Source organism: Haemaphysalis longicornis, unplaced genomic scaffold, assembly GCF_048455015.1.
Source record: "Haemaphysalis longicornis isolate Haplotype H1 unplaced genomic scaffold, Haemaphysalis longicornis Haplotype H1 scaffold_1, whole genome shotgun sequence".
NCBI classification, from domain to species: domain Eukaryota; kingdom Metazoa; phylum Arthropoda; class Arachnida; order Ixodida; family Ixodidae; genus Haemaphysalis; species Haemaphysalis longicornis.
In genome coordinates, this window is record NW_027526203.1 from 247,731,278 (window position 1) to 247,752,404 (window position 21,127).

A 21,127-nucleotide genomic window follows, 5' to 3' on the forward strand; every position below is an offset into this window, starting at 1 on the left:
TGTCCAGACAGACGTGCCGACTGTGGAACAGGGCTTTTGTACTCCCACGGTACCTTTCCCTAAGCGGGCGTAATGTTAGATGCGCCGGGCGATGGGGTCAAGCATCCCCTCGCGCCACTCTGCTCGTCGCCATCCGGTTCCAAGCCCTTGTGTCGCCTTGGCTTGTTTGGCGGACGCTGCACACGTGTGTGAGCCGGACGCTGGAAGGCATTGTGTAGAGAAACCCTACAGCGGGTTTCTCTGCGGTTAGCAGACTTCTTACCGACAAACGCAGAAGCAGCATTTCCACGAAAACTAGTGAAAAACACGCTGTGAGTTCGGCTCAGGGAAGGAAACGGTTGAGCCACAAACACCAGGCATGGGCGACAGTATCTGCCGACACCACGGCGCGCTAGGAGGGAGAGATTTGTTGAATGTTTAATGACAAAAATTTTCTTCCCCACCAAAGCATATGCGACCCGAGCCGCTGAAACCGCCACCCTGGCGAAACAAGCGATAAATTACTGCTGTCTGCCAAGAAAACGGAAGCACCGATTGCAGATGGACAGGGTAAAGAAGGTGCAGCACATTGCAAGTGGCAGGCCGGCAACAGAGCACGAAGCCAGTGTGCAGCGGTACTGGCTTCCGTGTAAATGAAGCAAACAAACCTCGCCCTTTTTTTTTTTTTTTTAAATCCTTCGTTGACCACCAAATGAGGTTCATTTTTTCGAAATGAACCTAATCCACAAACCAGATAAAACTGCACTGCCAAGAAAATCCCGGCAACTTTCCCCTAAAAAATGTGGCAGATAAATAGTTGAGACAATTCGTTGAGACAATAGTTGAGGCAATAGTTGAGACAATAGTTGAGACAATAGTTGAGACAAAAAGTTGAGACAATAGTTGGGGGGGGCGGGCCCCCCGGGCCCCCCTCTGGGTACGTCGCTGGGCTGGATGCAAGGTTAAAAGTAAAAATATTGGTTGGTTCTTTTCCCATTGGGAGCAGTAAAATAAGAAAAATGTGTTTTCCAGTTTCTCAAATGTGGCTGCCATGTGTTGTCAGAGCCACATTATGTTGGAAGTGCAAGAATGCCGGAGGTGGAAAGTCCCTTACTATGTAGAATGGACTATTAATTCATGCCATTGAGTAGCTGCCCTGCTGAATTAGGCTGCTTGTACATTTTTACATTTTGTTAATAAATTTCTGCAGAGGTTTACAGCTTGCTTGGCTTCACTTGGAAGAGCTCTCCATCTTGGGCCTTACTTGCATTGTGTGGGCAAGTTCAGTGTGAGCTTTGCTGTGCTTTAAAGCATCCTATTAAAGATCAGGCATTGTCTTCTGATACGTGAGAAGTGTTCCTACGTGCAGACATACCTATATCTCCATCAGAGGCTTCAACATCTTCGTTCGGAGGTTCTAAGTTTTAAGTAGGAAATATCAAAGGCAATTATATAACACTTTGGGCCACAGCTAGCTGGAATTGCTTAAATGGCAACATATCGCTGCACTGTTGTAATCAGAAATTAGGGGTGCATTCTTTTTGTGCAGCTGAAAAAATTACAAATTTTGGTGACGAATGTACACTGCATCCTCTGACGTTCCCCCTTTACTGTGACCTCAGTATCCATTCGTGTCTTGACATGCCTGCATTGCAGCCTTCAGGATTGCCTTTGCAATTCGCACAAAGTTGGCCAAGCAGTGGAGTTCTTCGTTTGCAATTGCATTAAATGCAGACCCAAATTTTTTCACTGGGGGCTTTGTTTTGATTTTTGATTTTTTTTATAGAGCCATTTTTTTCTCAAGTAGGCATAAGGATATGAAACCTCGTTTTTTTGTTTGGTCTAGAAATTGACACTGAATAGGGTAAGGTTTTTGTCTATTACTGGTTATAGTTTGTGGGCCTGCTCTCTACGGCATGCCCAGGAATGAGGCACACTGCGGTTGCGTGAAAGAACTCTTTACTTACATCCTCCACGCTGTCGCCCGTCCGGGCATACACACGCACACACCAAAACACTCTGCCTCCAGAGTCCCAGTTTCCGCGCGCGGTTCTTCAGCACCACCGCCCGTTCCTACCCGTCCACTCGCGCCATCTCTCGGGGCCCGACGTCCCCAGGTCCCGCGGCAGCAAAGTGTCCGCGGGGGAATCTTGGAGGCCATGCGTGGCCGGTGGGTGACCGGCGGCGGAGAGCGCCCGAGGAGAGAGCTCCTGGCGAGGGGCTCCGGGCAACACCCTCTAGGCTAGAAGGTGCGCCAAGGCGCTCCCCACAAGTTATCCCATTCAATTTTTCAATTTCAGTTGTACAGTGCGCGCGTCAGGCTTGCCTAGGGCAAGCGAGCCCGTGGCTTCGGAGTATGTTGGTGACATCTGCTGATAGCTGCTGGGTTGGAGGTAGCTTGCCATTGCGCGTGTGCGGATCTCGAACAGGGTCAGGCCAGTTGTCGTTTCGCACAGGCCACTATAATTTGCCGGGGCCACCACCCACGAGGGGCGCTTGTATTCCACAGTGCCAGCCGTGAGCGGTGACAGGCCAGATAGACGTGTCATCTGGCGCAGTGCCATACACTTCAGGCAGTTGCGTAATCGCAGAAAATGAGCTGTGCTAATTTTCTGAATCTCATGCATAGTAAACGAAAAGCACGCAACAAGAATGCACTGCAGCGCTTTCGGTCAAACCTGTTGTGCGAATTTTGTGCATCTGCAAATTTCAGTGGCCCATGCTAAACGACAACCAGCCTGACCCTGTCGGAGATCTGCACACATTCACCGGCAAGCTACCTCCAACCCAGTAGCTATCAGCAGGTGTCGCCAGCATGCTCCGAAGCAATGTGCTCGCTTGCCCTAGATAAGCGTGAAGCACACTGTACTAGTTATAGTTATCACAGGTTGAATTTTATTATAGATGGGCGGTGTGTTTTTAAGATGATCACTTGCTTAAGTATTTAGGCCCCCAATTTTATGCTAATACTGCTAGCAGTGAGGGCATTCTTTTACATTGCTCAGTCCTAGTAGACATGCTGGTAAAGCTAACAATTGTTCCTTTTCAAAGCTCAGTTATCTGGCGTGAAGTCCTGAATACACCTCCTTTATATTGCGACCTTTAAAAGATTGGTGGAGGTTTATGTTAGTCCTGTTATTGGTGTGTTGGGTAATCTAAATGACGTTCCCAAGTAAAGCCATGGCTGCAGTAACTACCATCGTAAGCTCACACATTTGACCATTAAATGAAACCGCAACATACTTATGTCTTCTTACACATATTCTTAAGAAACATTCATACCTTTCAATTGACGTCCTTTGAAAACTAGGTGCAACAGTAGACTGACAATGCAGTCAGTGCATGAGCTACTGCCCTACATTTTGTAACAAGTCAGTCATATCTGATGAAATTCTCAGAATAAACTTTTAAAAAATGGGGAATTGGGAAATCCGAATTCGGTAGACATATCTCAATAATTCGTAATGAGTCGTTCTTTTCAGAGGCTTGTAAATGACGCATACCGTACCTTGCTATAAGCTAAGCTCGTTATGGACCGCTAAGGGGTTAATTCTGTCTATGTCCACTCAGTGCAGCTTTTTGAGCCCAGCTAGCCTAGTCGAGTGACTTTCCGCTAGCATCCTGCGTACAACCACCGAGCAATGTGTGCATGATGTCCTCGCTTCTTTCAGCATTCAAAAGAATGCCAAACCTTGCTCATAAACTCTAGGAGGAGCATTACCAGTGGCCTAATTGGTTCTTTGTTTTTGTTTGTTTGTTTTTTTTTCTTTCTTTCTTTCTTTCTTACTTTTTCCCCGCCGAGTTTTGCGGGAGGAAGCGTGGGCATTGAATGTCGGATGTTTTTGTGTGTAGGAGTCCTTTCTTTGGTCACTGCAGCAGGCTAGTCGTGCGTACGGGCAGAACATACCTCCTGTGTGGATGACCTTGCTTAGTCTGGCTGGCCTCTTTGTAAGCCTGCTGGCTGTGAGGTACGGCTTGTACGGCTAAGCGAGGTAAGGACACGCAGCTCTCGGAGCGATAAACCGCCTGTGCCTATGTCTGCTCTTCGTGCCCTCCAGCCCCTGCCCCTCATGGTACAGAGAGTCCTTTTTTCTGTTCCACTGCTTATTATTTGTTTTGTGTTCGCAAACGTCGCTCGGCCCAGCTTTCCAGGCAAGGGGTTAGATCAGTGCCTAGTTGTCAGTGAGCAAAGGTAGATTGAAAATGACGCTTTGGGTGGCGGTAAGGACCTCAGGAGAAACTGGCATTTTCTGCACCACTTTAGTTAATGTTGTGGAGTGTTCGACGAAGCTTCATGGGGTGAAGAGTCGTAGTTTGAACAGGCAAATTGCTGCCACTGACAAAGTGGCCGAGTGAAGAGATGTTCATGTTTTGGAGCACGTGCAGGTTCCTGTTCACAATGACACGGACCAGGGCCAACATCAATTTGTGGGGAAGATATGTTGTATCCATCACAAGTGGATTGCAGGCAATTAATTTACTGCCAGTTGTGTTAATAGCATTAGCCATAGGCTAAATTATTAGTGATTCGAAAAAAATTTAAAATGTTTTTGTGTTGGCAGGCATACTCCGCTGCATTGTTTCCTTTTCAAGCCCCCCCCCCCCCCCCCCCCCCTTTTTTTTTTTGTTTCAGTTTTAAATGTGCAATTGCATAGTTTACAGGTAGCAAATGCAGAGTGCCTTCTTCTCTTTTCTTTTTTTTTAACATTTAGATTTGTCGTTTAAGGGGCAGCCTCTCCTTCAATCTGTGCAGGAAGTGCATAGCAGACATTAATCCCCTTCCAGCTTGAGCCTTGTGCATATGCCTTGATCAGCAAAAACTGGAAAAAAAAAAGGAAGACTGTGTACTATAAGTTGTTGACAAGTGCTTACCAGGATAATTTTATGGCGAGAATATAAAAACAAGTCCTCCGTCAGCATTGTGAGAAAAAATATTCTCCATGTACACTGCCGTTTCTTATGTACAAGGAGCCAGCAAGCTAGTATGCCTTTTGTTTTCAAAATATGATTTGCGTGTAGCACATGTTCCTTCAAGCAAGTATGTTAATGATACGTTGGAAAATGTAAAGTTTCTGGAGATCATTTACAGGATTCCCTGTGCAGACTGCATTTGTATCTATATTGATGAGATGTAAAAATTTCATAGAAGACTTGAAGAACACCAGTGTAATAGTGGTAAAGAAAATTGAGCTGCGAAAGTGCTAGTAGTGGAGCGTGCCTGCCAGCATAATCACTGGATCAGTTGGGATAGCACCATTAGATAATAGCAATACCCATGAACTTGTCAACTCAAGTTCTTTTCATATCCCTTATAATTTAAAGGGGCCATGCAGACAAAACACAAGTTTGGTTCATTCGAAAGATTGCCTCGTTATAAGCATACTAACACCACTTTTAACATAAACTTCACTCAAATAAGCTATATAATTAGGAAAAGAGGGAATGGCCATGCAACCCACTAGCTCATTTTCTGCAACAGAACCTATGATGTCATATGCCCAGCTGTGCAATTGGCTGAGGCCGGCAAATGCAAATTAGGCAGGGCTTTTATAAGCTTGCCGAACAAGGTATTTATGCTTAAATTTAAGGTGCATTCTTTTTATAGCAGTAATAATTGTGGAATGAACAATGAAAGTTGCAGACGAACACCTAAACACTGAAACAGTTAGTGCAGCACTTCGCCGGCTGACACTGCCTAACACAGCCGCTCTACACGTTGGACTTGTCTGACACAACACTGACCAACTGACATAAGCGGCACGTCACTTACATAACCATGTTTTTCGAGTCATAGCTTACGTTTTAGGAAATAATTAGTGTGAACCGTAATAAAAATATGGCAGGTATAAAAGTTCAGCCAGAAGCAAAGTGCCAACACTGGCACTGATGATGATGATGATGATGATCGTTGTGGCCAGAAACCCTTTGTATCGGGCGGACACCGAAATGTCCAAGCCAGGTGAAAAAGTTAACAAAACACATATCAAAAGGAAAAAAAACGGCTGAATGCCTAAAGTCATTGCACCGTCCCCACCAGCGAGAAAACTAAAGGTAGCAGTTTTCCTGCAGTCTTGTGCATATGGTACACTGCATGCGTATGTATGTCCACTGCACTGTCACCATTCACTGCAGTTCACTCGTGCGTTCACTGCACCGTCACCACAGCCGCACCCAGCCGAACCGATCGCTGCCAGAGTTGCAGTCGCTCTTTCGTCGTGTGTACGTTGTGGGCTAACGTACGGGATAGCAGAGGACCCCGGCTAGCTTTGCTAGAGAACGCTACGCGCCGTACACTAGCCCTGTGGAATCCGAAGACTCACGCACGGGTTCGAGTACTCACATGCGGTAGACAGGCTCCGGCAATCCAAAGTGAGGCTTTATTGCCTGGCAGATACAGTGCATACACCAGACAACACGACTATCGCTCGCGGGGAGACAGTGGCTCCTGTCGCTCGCTCAAGCCACTGGGCTCAGACCTCGATATCCGTCATCACGGCCCGAGGCGACCGATCAGGGCCGAATCTCTCGGCTGAGTCCCCGCGGAACATTCGCGCGTCCCGCACGTCGGCTCGGGGGGAGAGGAGGTCTCCCCCGGCGCTCGAGGAGAGGGTGGCTAGGGAGAAAGCGACGAACCAGTCCTCCTTCCCCTCGCCCTCCGCACACGTTCGCGACGAGCCGGTTCGGCGCATCGCGCGGGGTCATGAAGAGGACACGGACTACCGAAAATGGCGGCACCCAGCTCGCGGAAACATGTGCAGGCGAGGCGTAAGGAAACAAGGGTCCCCACAACGTCCATAACATTGTCGACGCCGTCCTCGAACCCTAGCGCCTGTTGTATAGTGGCGTTGACTCTGGCGGGTGGGCGCAGCTTGTGGCAGTGCAGCACCAGGTGCTCCATGCTTTCCTCGTGGTCGCCGCATGCCCTGCACTTTGCTGCTTGAACCTCTGGTGTGCTGTCGTAGTGCCAGCAGTACAGCAGCATGCGCAGTGCCCCCGCACGGGCCTCGAAGAGGAGTGTGCTGCCGCTGCTGTTGTCGTAGACACGCATCCGGCCTATACGCCTCGAGCGCGGCCTGTAGGGGCACCACTGAAATCCCCCTAGCGGCCCGTTTTGAAACCAGCCGCGGGAGTCCGCGCCCCGCTCCCCAGTGCCGCCGCTGCTTTTGCGGCCCCTTCACGACTGAGATTTACCGTTTGCGGGTGTTTGAAATCCATGTTTATGTGGAGCAGTCACTCTGTTCGCAAATGGGGTATGTTTACGACAGTGTAAATGTTTCTGACGCGATCCAAGTGTGGTGTATTCGGTCTGTATAGCGCCAGGTGTGTGTCACAGGCCAGCGTCGCGGAACGGGCGTATGATGGAGGCGATTGTAGTTACACTGACCTGAATTTACTACCTGTGTCTCCGTAACCACCGGTTTCTTAGGTGTTCATGCTACGGCTATACACTACGATTTAAATCGGTTTTGTGCACTTACATAATCAGCGGAGCACTCATACCTCAGATATTGATCACCACCATTTACAAGCTAGTCTGTGTTAATTTTGGGAATATTCAACAAAAGTACGATGGACAATGCATAATTATACTCGGGGATCAGCACACGACAGAGTCGTCTTGTCGTGAAGTGAGCGCCCTCAAACATTCATCTGCTACATATATCCTCTGCGAGCAGCGCGGAGACGGGCTTAGAATATAATCCGTGTCCGCGACTAAATGCTTCTTCAAAATATCGTCATATGGCACAGGAAGCCTGCAGAATGAAGCAGAAACTGAAATCAGAGGGCCTTATCACATTGGTCGTTGGAATTCCAACGACACCTTTCATCGCTTGTTGAACAGCCTACCCTGTATACTTCCAAAAATGCGTGCGCCGTACGATCAGCTCTTTGTTGAAGTAGAAAAACGAAAGGAAAGTGAACGCGAGATTTGTGTGTGGGATTACTAAAACGTTCATTACTGGATTCCGCTCCGCATTTGTACACAGCGTCCCCCTCCCCTGCCCCCCCCCCCCCCCCCCCGCCGATGTCTCGCGAAATACCAGTGCATTTCGCGTCTAGTGAACCCTACCTGGCTTAAGTTTCGACGAACATGCGTATTTAGCAAGTTTTTTTTTTTTTTTTTAATTTCCGTTAGAGCTATTATCGTAAAATCCCGAGAGATGCCCCACCCCCGAAAGATAACCGAATCCTGTTTTTGGCACGATTTTCCATTTTTTCAAAAACACCGAGAGATAACCCACCCCTTCCAATAGCATCATCTCAGCCGGGGATGACGCCCACGGAAACTAAAGCTTGGGCGGCCGTGAGCGGCCGTGAGCGAGGAAGTTGCTGCCCGCTCCTTGAAACGGTGCGGTATATCAACAGCCCTCGATGGATCAGAAGGCGGAGGGCTTCATGAGCGGCTCGCTTCGGCGATCCCTTTTTCTGCTGCCCTGCCAACCACGTCGAACTCCGTGCGTGAGGAGGTGGTTGACCTTTTGTTTGACAGTGAAAGCGACTGTTCGTTCGACGGTTTTGACGACGAATGAATACAGTGCTAATAAACGCGCGTTCGTTGGTTGGCTGCGATATATTTCTCAACTTTTTTTTACTGCACACCGACAGTTAGCCCATGTAACATTTTCACTTGATTTGCTCTCCATCTTAGGTGGGCTATCTCTCGGGATTTTACGGTATGTTTCTGAATTCCGCACTTTCACAGCATTTATTTTTCCATGGTTTTATGCCTTGGTTCTTGCTATATTGCGTGTGTGGGCACATATTTAACGACGCACAGGCTTGGAATATACTTAACATTTTCGCATGGTTTATATTCTTATAAAAGGCATAAGTTATTGTCCAAGAATGGGTAATCACATCCCCGAAACATATTTTTCTGCGACGTATATATTCTAAACGAAGCCGCATTCGTTGTCCACGCTGCAAAATGAAGCCAACCTCTCATTGTGCCAGCATCAGGTCTAAACGAGGCGAAAGTAGAATCCATTTGTGCCTGATGTTTTGGAGGTGATATGTTGCTGCCGCCGCCGACGCACGGAAGAGCGGCGACGAAGCGCGCAGAACCGCGTCCCCAGGTAGATCTTGGAGGCGATCGCGTACTCTACGAAGACGCAGCTGCTTTTTAAGTGACATAACGTACTCTTTGCCTATAGACGTCACCATAACAAGTTTGTTTTAGGGCGCGGAAAGGCGAAAAGAAGCGAAACAGAGCCCAAACACTGCACGAGCCCCTATCAGCCACACAGCGCAAATCCCATCAACGCCGTGGAGAAGCGGCGGCAGGCGGCGCAGCGATCGGGAAGCTCGAGGCGTATATCTTGCCTGTGGTTGCGGTATAGTTCCAGGGTAGACTTTTGGTGCATTGCGGTCTGCCAGTGAGCGCGTTCCTTTTCTTTCACCCTGGAGCGCACCTTCTCCGTGATCTTGTGCGGCGGGCCCATCTCGATCGGGTTGGTAGTGAAGCCGAATATTCAATGGAGGTTGTAGAGGCGGTTGCACCACTGTGTGCGTACACCCTTGAATGCCATGTAGCGGAACAATCGCCGCGCCCAGCGTTCGTCGTTCATGACTCGGAGTCGCTCTTTGAATGCAATCTTGCTGGTGGCCTCGCGAGCCTCAAACGTTGACCATCCCAAGTCACCCTGTATGGCCTCCACAGCCACTCGGCCATGGCAGCCCAAGGCACTTCAGCGGTATTGCAGTGCCATCTATGAAAGTGGGCGATAAACAAGATCACCAAACGGCCGTCTGTGAGATGGTGGCAGCCCTGGTCAGCAGGCTATCTTTAGTGTTAAGGCCCTGCTCTGGATACGTCATTGTCGATGTCACGAAAACACACGTTTCAGTGGGAGAACTGAAATTTTGGCTTAAAATGTTTAATTTCTCTGAATAAAGCATTGTTTGCTGCCGAACAGGCGCTGAGGGCACTATAAAACACTAAATCTTTCGAATAAAACAAACTTGTGTATTTTGTCTTTATGGCCCCTTTAAAGGAGCCATGAAGAGAAAATACAACGTCGTTTAATTTGAAAGAACTAGGATTCAGTATCTCACTCAGTTCCATTAGAGCCACAAAAATGTTTTTTAACCAAAAAAAAGCAAGAAATATTTAAAAACTTTCAAATTTTGCGCCACAGTGACGTGTTATGAGCAAGAATGACGTCATACGGGCCAACAACAAAATATAATTTTCAGTGCATTAACTGCACGTTAGCATTCAAGTGATGCGGTCAAATGGAACTAGAGGCCCCATTACAGACGTCCAGTCATGTGTCGTCGCGACAGGTCAGTTAGGCGGCTGCCAATCGCACAAACAAGGGTCCGTGACGTCATAGAAAAGTTGCGGGAAATTGGCTAAGGGGTCGCGACTGCTTCACACGTTTTGTTTAATATCTCCGTTAGTTGTTCGAAGATTGCGATGATATTGGTATCATTGTTATCGGAACTGAGCAGTCTTTCTAATAAACCCAACTTGTATTTTGTCTTCATGGCTCCTTTAAGCTACGTCCAATACTATCACCAGGAATGATGGTATGTAACTTGCCTGCCGTCTACTTGCAATGATGACTACCCCGGAACCCACACAGGTTCCGAAACATCAGCATTTTATTTTATTTTATTTTTTATTTTTTTCACTTGATCAGTGACAGCAGTTCTGCTGTTAAAACCACTATTAAGCACAAAACAAGCACACCACTTATAGACTAGAAAATATTTCCACCAATATAAGTGTGGGCATTTCATTGGTTATTGAGATCCTAATTCGAGATGGCAGTCTGGCAGTGAGGGTTAAAAAAAATGTGCTTAGTAACCTGCATTGGTTGCACATTCATTGCCACTCCAACCATATATAATAATGGTAACTGCCCCCCCCACCCCCCCCCCCCTCCCCCCCAACTGCTCAGATTGAACAGCATCGACACTACTGCAGCTAGACATTTTGGAAACAAAGCTAAGTAATCGTGCACGTCTTGCTTTAGAGAATGCACGTTTGCTAAATTGTATGTGGTCATTGCAGGCTTTTCAGAATGAAATAGGCAGCTCATCACTGACATAGGGGCGCAGTATTGTACACGAAGTGGTGATTGTGCAAGCAGCACTGTAACACGAATCATACAAGTTTCGTCTGTCAGCAGGGGATGATCATTACCCTATCTGTTACGTATTTGTGGAAGGGTACACACGTAGAACTATTCGCTGTGACAAGGTTTCTATCTTCACATTTTATGTCACGAGATAAATTCTTCGTTGTCCAGCAGCTCTTCATTGTGGCAAATTTTATAAAGAATATGCCTAATAGTGTCGTAATTTTCATGAATTTTGCAAAGGGAAAAGGAGCATTTAAAAACTAAACCATGCTTGAGGGTCTAATTTCAGCATGGTAGAAGCTGCAAAAATTGGAAGCAATCGTAAAAAATGGCTGAAAGCGTCTCGAAGTTGCCATTTCACTCTTAATGAAAAGGTTGAACATCTGTTTGTTAGTGCTGAAAAAGCAGTAGTTTCATGCCGTGAAGATCACAGGGGCAGGAGAGTTCAGTTTAGCCAAGGGCCTCTCGAATGCCGGCATATTCCACCCTGCCAAGTTTCACCAATGAGATAGAGCCTGATGTATGACTACATTTGCTGCTTAGAGTCAACACCTAAATCAGTTGTACTTTTCTTGAGCACTCACTGCTAGTTTAGCTGTGGTGTTGTTGTGTGCCCACATGACAGTTAGGCAGCTTGCTATATTAACTTAGTTGTTGCGTGTCATCAGTGTCCTATCATTACACTGAGAAAGGAGCCGCACCGTGGCCGAGATTACAGAAAAAAATGCGTCTATATATCAAAAGTGTTGGTTTCGGGTATGCAAGTTTTATTTAGCTTTGGGGATCCAAAATTGGCCACTCTTTTTTTTTTTTTTTTTCCTTCCAGCTGGGTTAAATTACGCATGTTCTATGTTCTAAGCCAGTGAACAATAATCTTTCGTTGTGGGTTCTGTCTTTATCTGTGTAGTTTCTCCCAGTTGTATCTCAGAGATAGGAATTTTGTTTCCAAGTCCAACAAAGAGGGCATCAACTTTTAAAATGCTGTCTACTGTTTGCCCCTTTAGACGGAGTGTCCTTCTCCATTTCCAGCCTTTACTGCTCTTCTACGTTTTGCATGATTTTGTAGACACTTTACTTTTTTTTTTCTTGCGTTATTGTTTGTTCAACTGCTGCTGCTGCTGTTTTGTTTGCCACACATAGTTCCCATAGATTTTGGTACCCTTAAGCAACAGGCTGGCACTGAGAATTGTTATGTGCATGTTGTTTTTTTAATTGTGCCCCCAGCACTGCTGCTAATGATGTGGTTGCTGCATTGTTTGTTGTACTAACCTTGGGTGGCAAAAGCTATGAAGCTTTGGGGTTGGAAGTTGAATCAAATTGCTCACTGTGCTTTGTAATTTCCTGTGGGAGGCTGCAGAGCCTTGTATGCATGCCATATCTTGACTAGTGCAAAGACATGCACCTGTCAGTGTTTGACACCTTGGTGCACTAGATTTTGATGAGCTAGGGTGGTCTAGCCAGCCCCAAAACCACCGCTGACAGGGTTGACTGTGCATCATTGTCGTGCTGTTGTAATTTACAAAGTGACTTCTTGTCAACACTGTGTCTGGTTTGGAGATAACTAAAGTGTAAGACAGTTAGCTCCAACTAAACTAGGTTCTCAAACTTTCAGCCCGGTGCTTTGAAGTCAGCTCAATTCCTTCAGGAGTGATAGGTGCCATTGTGTGACTGCACTGTTATAGTGAAACATGGTAAAGTAGCGCGGTAAAGACGGGACAGTAAGGAAAGACCACACAGGACTAGCGCTGTACTAGCGCTGTACTAGCGCTCCAGCGCTCCAGCACAAGTGCTGTGTGGTCTTTTCTTATTGTCCCGTCTTTATACCGCGCTACTTTACCATGTTTCACAGTTTGAACCGGCTAGCCCACATTTATGCGTGTGCACTCTTTCTTATAGGCATTCACTGGACACAGTGTTACCGTCCACACACTTGAAATCACATGGTCAGTGACCAAGGTATTGTCAATAAGAGTGTTGCTGAACCATGAGCCCTGTGACTCATAAAGAAAGAGTTGAACTCAGAACTAAAAAGCACATAAAAACATCAGGCTCTATGTTGCACATATAACCTGATTAGTTTAACTTCACTTCTGTACCTAGATTTCACATTGAGGTGAACAGCTGGGTTTAGAAGTGTCTAAAAGACACTGGTAAGAAAAAGCAGGGCACACGAAAATAGTACTATAAATAAAAGAGGGAGCAAAAGAATGAGCTCTATATTTACAAACTCCTTCAGGAAGCCATTGTGAACACATTAAGAACAGCGCAAAAATGGTTATCAGTTATCTTTTAGGAGTAATTTGCTAGTGCAGCAAGACAAGCCATATTGTGAACATAATCTTTTGTGTGAACATTTGCGGACAAAGGTGCAGCCACTAGAAACATCAAAGCGTCTTATAGCTCTTTGCACAATGAAATGGCTTTAAGATGTACCAGGTTCTTTAGCCAAGCCTAAGAACAAAGGTTGTATTTCGCTTGTACTGACACCAATAGTCAAAGATGGCTTAAATGCTGTATTGACAGCATGTTGATCCCCCCTGTGAGGCTAAGGCATCATGCTGCTGAGCTCGAGATAATTTGATCACTTTCAAGCCACAGGGGGCACATTTCTAATCAAATGGCAAAACAATTACATGCATTGTTTCGATTACAGTCAGCTGCGCTAGCCAAGTTTGAAGCGCCCCACAACAGTTCAAGTTGAAGTTCACACATTGCTCGAAATGCAAATTTTGGTTTTTTTATTATGCAAATTTTCAGAAGCATTTTCAATGCACTAGTTAATCTGCTAATTGCACAAGAGGTCAGATTTTTAATGTATAGAAACTAATGCCCCCCAACACTGAAATCTTGTATCATTATTGGAAACTGTGGCTTCAATACCCTCCTCCTCACCATCCCCAGCACACACGGCTCGCATTTGGCATCGACTTCAGACCAGCAAACATTACAACACCTCAATACTGTCTCCCCTTCCACGTACACCTACAACTGCCCCTCTTGATCTGTCGTAAACAACACCTACCACCTATTCTGGGAGTGCCCCTACACACCAAACACCCTCCCCTCCTCTTCCCCTTAGCAGTGGGAGTGTGGGCTGGCCAGCTCACGGCATGAGGACCAGGAATGCGTCATCACTCGCAGCCAGGCTGCTGCACTGGCTCACGGCTTTCTGAGCTATGAAAGCCACCACTTTTATGGGCCCATTAAACATGTATCAATCAGAAAATTTATTTTATAGTGATTACTGAATTCCCCCTTTTGAGTGCTAAGTTTTAGGCTCTGCAAGTATGCAGTATGCACTGCAGTGAAATTTTCATCACAGTTCTCTGGAATTTGAAATTTCCTTTGCGCTCTTTCGAAAACATGGCAAATTCAAGTGGTAAGCAGCTTTAGCACTTCATGTCAATACCACACAAGATTGGGTGATTAGTTGTTGCCACAGTACACTGGAACGTTGCTGATTTGTTCCCAGTTCATACCATTTCCCAAGTTACTATGATCGCGATTGGAAATGCTGAAAATGCCCCAGCAGCATGGGTCAACCTTTGCAGCAAAAGCAACTTTCTGCATCAATGTGGCAAGGAAAAAAAATTGTGGAGGTAATGATTTTACAAAAGGATGAAAGCTTCGTGGATTCAAGCATCTTTGTGAACCCCAATTTAAAACTACTGAGCTAGCAGTCTATCTAATAAGAACACACTGTTATGCAAGTTGGTGCATATTAGGTAAAATTTAGAGCGCCATTCAACAAGGATAACAGAAAGACGACAAACACAAGCACTTGTGTTTTTCGTCTTTCTGTTGTGTTTGTTGAATCGTGCTCTAAATTTTACCAGAGTCTAATAAGTGTTCATTGGAAACAGTGTTCTCACAAGAGTAGCTCTGAAACATTTTTGTTTTGTAGAAAAAACCACCTTTAATGCCTAGATGTGGCTCGTATTTGACACTATTTCACACTTTCTCGCAAAGTGTTTGGCGATTCTGCAGCATTGGGAGCAATTTAAAGGAGTACTGTCACGAAATTTCAAAGCCGAGGTAACTATGTTAAAGGCTTCCTTTGTATATGGAGATATCTCCCAGCAAGTTTCAACAGTAACCGTTCAGCATAACATATTTTAAATCTATTTTAATCTTTGCGTGCATGAGAAAGATCAGGACGGGTACCCTTTCGCAATCGGCATCAGCATGACGCCTCCTGGCCGTCCTGGCCCCAAACTGCGGACGTCAGGACTCCCATGGCATGGCCAACACGCTGGCAGCGGTTGGCGCGCACTGCTCCAGCGTGTGTATCATGTAATGGTTTTGAGACTGGCGTCACACTTCCCGGGCACGCGGAGATGGTGGAGACCACAGCCGGTCTAAGCACGCACGCGAGCGCTTGCACACGCATCCACACCAGCAGTGGTGCAACGGGAATGGGGACATCACGACGGCCCTCCTGTCATGGCAGCTGCCTCTGTGTTCATTTTGTTGAAACCGAAACTGACACAGACAAACGAGGCTGTGTCTCCTAGGCAATATTCCTCTCTCTACTTTTCGTCCACCGGCATCCTAATCTCTTTTCGTCGACTCGACAGCCTTGAAGTTAACTTCCTCCATGCTACCCTTAAATCCTAGGGCTTCTGGAAGCCGAATATTTCGCTCATGTAGATTTGGATGGATACCCTCGCATTCTAACACTATGTGCTGCATAGTTTGTTTCTTTGCCGCAGACCACGCATACCTCATCATTTTGTGAATACTTCCCCACAAAGCTCCTAGTTCGCAAGCAACCTGCTCTAGCCTCAAAAGGCAAAGCACTGCCTTGGGAATTATTGTAGAAATTTTCCTTTCTGATGTTCAATTTCTCAGCCCTGTACATCTCTAACGGCATTTTAGCTTTTATTTTTTTCTCTCCATTTATTCATTTCAATCGGCCTTGCCTCTTTTTTGGTTACCTTGGCTGTTTTGGATTCTCCACTGTTCTTTTCGTATTTCATTGTTAGCCCTCTAGTCTTCCTTAACCACTGCGTGTCCACGCTTTTCAACTATAGGTACCTAAAAACCTTAGCTGCCCACCTTCGTTGATCCATTGCTCTCAACGTCATCTCAAAACATATTTTAGTCTGTGCTTCCCAAACTTCAAACGACCCCCAGCCCATATCTCCCTGTACTGCTTCGTTAGTTGTTTTCCCATGCGCGCCTAAGGCCAAACGTCCTACCGTTCCCTGGTTCACTTCAAGGCCTGATAGAACGTCTGATTTTAAGCAGAGTACAGCATTCGCAAATGTGAGACCCAGAACCATTACTCCTTTCCCCATTCCTCTCGCACTTCATATTTGTTATACCCCCACAGAGCTCTATGCTTCATTATAGCTGCGTTTCGCTTTCCCTTAACCTTAAGTTGCTCCCCGTGAGTTCTTAAGTAGTTATCCCCTTCGTTTATCCACACTCCCAAATATTTATATTCCTTCACTCTGGGTAATTCGCCTTGCTGGATAGACACTGGGTCAGTGGTAGCGTCGTTGGAAACCATTATTCCCTATTTTTCTGCGCTAAAATTTAACCCAAGGTCGGTGGCTTCCTAGCGGCTAATATTTATTAGCCGTTGCATATCAGTCTGGTTATCAGCGAAAAGAACAATGTCGTCTGCGTATAACATTCCCGGGATACGCTGTTGTACCACTTCGCCTTGCAGCATATGGGTTAGGCTGAACCCTACTTGACTTTCTTCCAGCTTCTTTTCTAACCCTGCCATGTATAGCATAAACAGTATTGGGCTCAAAGAGCATCCCTGTTTGTCCCCGATGGGTGTTGACCTGCTGGGCGCATTTCTGTCCTTCCCATGTAAGGTGCACTCTATTGTCTTTATAGATTGCAGGGGTGAGACAGCTGCGCATATTGCGCAGTTTTGATACGAATTTGTTTTCATGCGCCAAGCTGCTCCATAAGCTTGAAAATTGCAAAAATTGCGCCAAACTGCTCTGAAGCAGTTTGAGAGCCAAGGATTTTAACGCTCCCGTCAGTTGCAGCGGGAAAAAATGCTTACTGATGGCATAATTTTCCAGCGCCCCAAGGTAATGCAGTTTGATTGATCATGGAATAAAAAACCCGCATAAAATTGTCCCCGAGATAGTTTTTTCGGAAGTCACTATGTCGGGTTGGACATGTTATATTCTGGGCGTTTTTAAAGTTTTCATATCAAAAACCATTGCAAAGACCTGTAGAAACAATACTTATGTGTACTGAGGCGACAAACTACTTGTGCAAGTTGATGAAACAACGGCAATTTTCGGAGCACCGTATCTCCGGAACGACATTACTGGGTGCCGCCATCTTGGTGTGGTGAAGATTAGAAAGCATGGCCGCCGGGCGAAGCAGTTGCTCGTGGTTCAGGCAGAGTGCTCTTCCCCGATTCCTACCGTGTTTTTGGTTATGGGGGTGGCTGGATTTACATTTAGTCATTTGATCTGTTGCGGGAAGTTGCGCGACTCGAAAGACAGGAGTTCATCAAAAACGACCTGGTGCCCGCGAATTCGCCATGTTTCGGCCTTGACTGTGAGACGCGGTGTGGGCCTGAATTGAAATTTCGGACACATTGCGGTGTTATAGAATGCTGAGTTATTGCTGCCTTTGACAGCGAGCTTGCGAGCGGCGGAAATGGGACGATCGACACTGAAGAAGTGGCGGCGCAGGCTACATCGCCGCAAAATGTTCAAGCAGTGTCCTACAGCGAGACGGGCTAATATTACACGCGAGTAGTCATAGGCGTGCGCAGAGTTCTCGATTAGGGGGAGCAAAGTCTTACTGCTGCGCCCCCCCCCTTACAGCAACTCCAGACCTCTTCCCACTGTAGGCCTAGCGGTCCGAACGCAGCGCAAAGAGGGATGGCTATAAAATTTTTATTTCAATGCGATGGAATTGCAATACATACAAAATATTTCTGAGCAGAAATTTTTACTTTAATGTGTTACATTGGCAAAATATGGGCCAATTTGGCGCCCCCCTTCAGATGATTAGGGGGGCGGCCGCCCCCCCTGTGCTGTGCGCACGCCTATGCTAGTAGTAATGGTTCATCTACCTAAAGTGAAATTTAATGCCAAAAGGGAGGTGGCTAAACATGACTCAAATTATGATCGTAGTGAACATGTACCTTGGGGATTGAAATGGGAGGGCTGGTAGGGTGCGACGACTGTCACCTCGTTTTTCGGAACTTTTGCCGTGGCTCTGTGCTTGTGCATAAAGTCGAGTATGATTACAAAAATAATGATTTCGGCATTCACATGATACTAAAAATGCCTTACGATTGCTTAGTTTTTCAATTCGATATTTGCAACAGCACTCCACGCTATCTATGCACAATGCCTAAAAATTTTTAAATGGTTTTTGAAATGCAGTTCGTACCTTGTGATACTCTGGTAGAAAAAAGTGTATTGAAAGGCTGTTTCAGTGTTATGTACATTCAAAACTGTTTAAAAAGTGCGCCCCCCCCCCCCCTCCCCGAGTTGCCAAAAATTTTATTTTTTAGGCTCCTAAGGTGACAAAATAAATGTATCTTGCAGGACATGGCAGTAAGTACCTGCCGTTGAGGTTATAGTTCAGCTTATTGTGCTGTCATATCTGTGTATTTTTCAGTCCTGGAAACCACAACCACCGCCTCCCCCACTGTTCGACGAATTCGAGGATGACGACTGGTTGAACTGAAGATTACAAGCATCACCTGGGGCCACAATAGGCCACGGACTTCTAGGGGGACAGATGAGCTGTAAACTTTTTATTTCTACTTTGCAGTTATTTCAGAGCGCATGGGGTGCCAATGCACAAGTCAATATACCATGGTTCCACGGCAGCACAGAAAAGATATATATATAACACGTACAATTGTTTACAGAAAGATAGGGCATGGCTGTTGGGTGAACTTTAGCTTTCTTGAGACATCAACTGTTTGGTACAAGCCAATGCGGTGGGTATAGGCTAAGGTGTGTACATATCAGCCTGCATATTTCAGTGTACCAGCATGTTTTTGAATAAACGTTGCGCTGGCAAGCTTGCCATTTCTTTCAGTTCTTTACACATCTGGAGTGGTTTTTCTTGGTTTGCGTCCTTTTAAAGAGCATCTGAGCACTGCCGTAGTGTGTGCGTAGGGTATGTATGTGTGATCACAAACACCCCTTGGTGTCTGTTTTCTGTTTTCATTCGACCTGGGTGGTGGTAGCAGTCGCTCACAATAAACTGGACAATCTTGACGTGGCCACGAACTCAGAATAGCACCCATGAACTAATTTGCCGCAATAAAGTGAGCTCCTGTCCTGTTGAAATGCTTCCTGATGTAGGTAGTATCCAGATAAAGCAGACAACCGCGGCATTGGTGTCGTGGATGAATAATATGGCCGACCACAGGTGCCCTATACAAAGCTTGAGCTCGAGAAGCTCCACAAAGGTAAAGGCGGCTCGGACTTGAGCGAGAGAATGGGTAGCAGTGTTGAGATGAGAGTTCATAGGATGTGGCCGAGTGCTCCAAGTGGGCCTAAGGGGATACCACCCACAGAATATTGGCCCCACTTAGGTAAAATGTAACAGTAAAATGCAACATCACACAGATGTGACAGGTCATATGTCAGCAGCAGTGGCCGAGATGTAGGCAACAAAGGGAATTGGAAAGGCTCCTTTTCAGTTTGTTTCACATTTTTTTGGAATGTTTTGTTGTGGTATATTGAATCCTAACACAAAAATAACTTGCAATTTTTCATTGGTGCAAGGTTCTAAAAGCGAGAAAGGAACAAATTCTGGCACATTACAGGGTAACTCATTGATGAAATACTTTGACATTACGCATGCAGTGGGCGCCTTGTACTGTTCTGTGAGCGAGCACATTTATTGAATAGCTGAGCTCGTGCCTTTACTGGAGCAGCTTCTTCAGAGGTCCATCGAAGCAGTCTCTGCGTACGGGAGTGGATTGCATACTAGCAAGCTGCCAGTACCTTGATATACCACACAAAAATGTCGTTATAGCAGGACAGGTTCTCCTCTTGAGTGTTCAGCACGACGGCTTAGATTGCTTGTCGCCCACTAGATTGAAGCACTTGAGAATTTTTTTTCCTGTGGCAAGTGAGGTTTTTGAATAAAAAATTCCCCCGCATTTCCCCGAGGGGGAGAATGTGAAAGTGCGAATGCACGGTTGTCGGCCCGCTTGCGGCGCTTGCGCTCGGCCCCCGCAGCCCACCGCCTCGCCGCCTTCTCTTCCATCTGGTTTGTAGTATCACGTGTACACCACGCAGTTATCAAGCCGCTATAACGCCGCTGTGTCGCCAACGCACGCAGCTGACGACGTAGTTTGAATGCGTTAAAGATATAAGGCGCGTTACTAACACTAATATCAGCGTCGCATCCGTGGCTTAGTCGGTAGAGCGTCGCGCTGCGGCCGCAAAGTCCTCGGATCGAAACCTGGCGCCGGATGCTGTTTTTTTTATATAGATAGGAGGACTGCGGACGGACGGCGCCGCCGGCGGTGGAAGGTTTGGGGTCGCTTATAAAGTGCATTCGCACTTAAAACATGGTGTCTGGTTGTGGCGATGTGTACGTAGCTGGCCCGTCAACCCGAAAGAAAAGCTTTTCATCTTTGTCATGTCCCAATGAAGATGATTTAAGTACCAATGTTTATTTTGTATATGGAAGTGAGGAAAACAGCAGTGACACTGAATCTAGCAGTTCTGGTGTTGATTAGGAAATCTGAAGGGAACACTGAGTGCTCGTCAGCCACTCTAGCAGCTGTGTGCTGGAGTGGCTGATGAGTGCCTGCTTTGAAATTTACGACGTAGTCTTGAAGCTTCGTGAGAAAAAAAGGCAGAAGTTGATTTACACATGTGAAGAATAAATGAGGCATTTGCGACTGGTATTTGTCGGTTTGTATTTTATTAGCAGCAGGCAGCTGGTTTACTATGGAATGATCAGAAAGAAAGTGTACTGTGTTGATTTGATCTAGTACATGGTGTAAATGTTTTTTTCAACATCTAACTCAGTTACAACTCAAGAACGGCACCACCTCATGTAGTGTATCACTCCGCTAAAGCGTCGGACCC

General features: G+C 46.2%; 1 protein-coding gene across 2 annotated transcripts in view; it reads left to right on the forward strand.

Moving 5' to 3' along the window:
* Positions 1–19,119, forward strand: part of LOC144143621 (FK506-binding protein 15-like) — a 204,991-nt gene extending 185,872 nt beyond the window's left edge. The window contains exons 28-29 of one of the 2 annotated variants that reach the window (XM_077675464.1): positions 3,832–3,971; positions 18,684–19,119. In XM_077675464.1, coding sequence (XP_077531590.1) covers positions 3,832–3,966 — 135 coding nt within the window. In that variant the 3' untranslated portion in view covers positions 3,967–3,971; positions 18,684–19,119. The remainder of the gene's footprint in view (positions 1–3,831; positions 3,972–18,683) is intronic. The other variant, XM_077675465.1, reaches the window with a different exon arrangement.
* Positions 19,120–21,127: the final 2,008 nt, after the last annotated feature.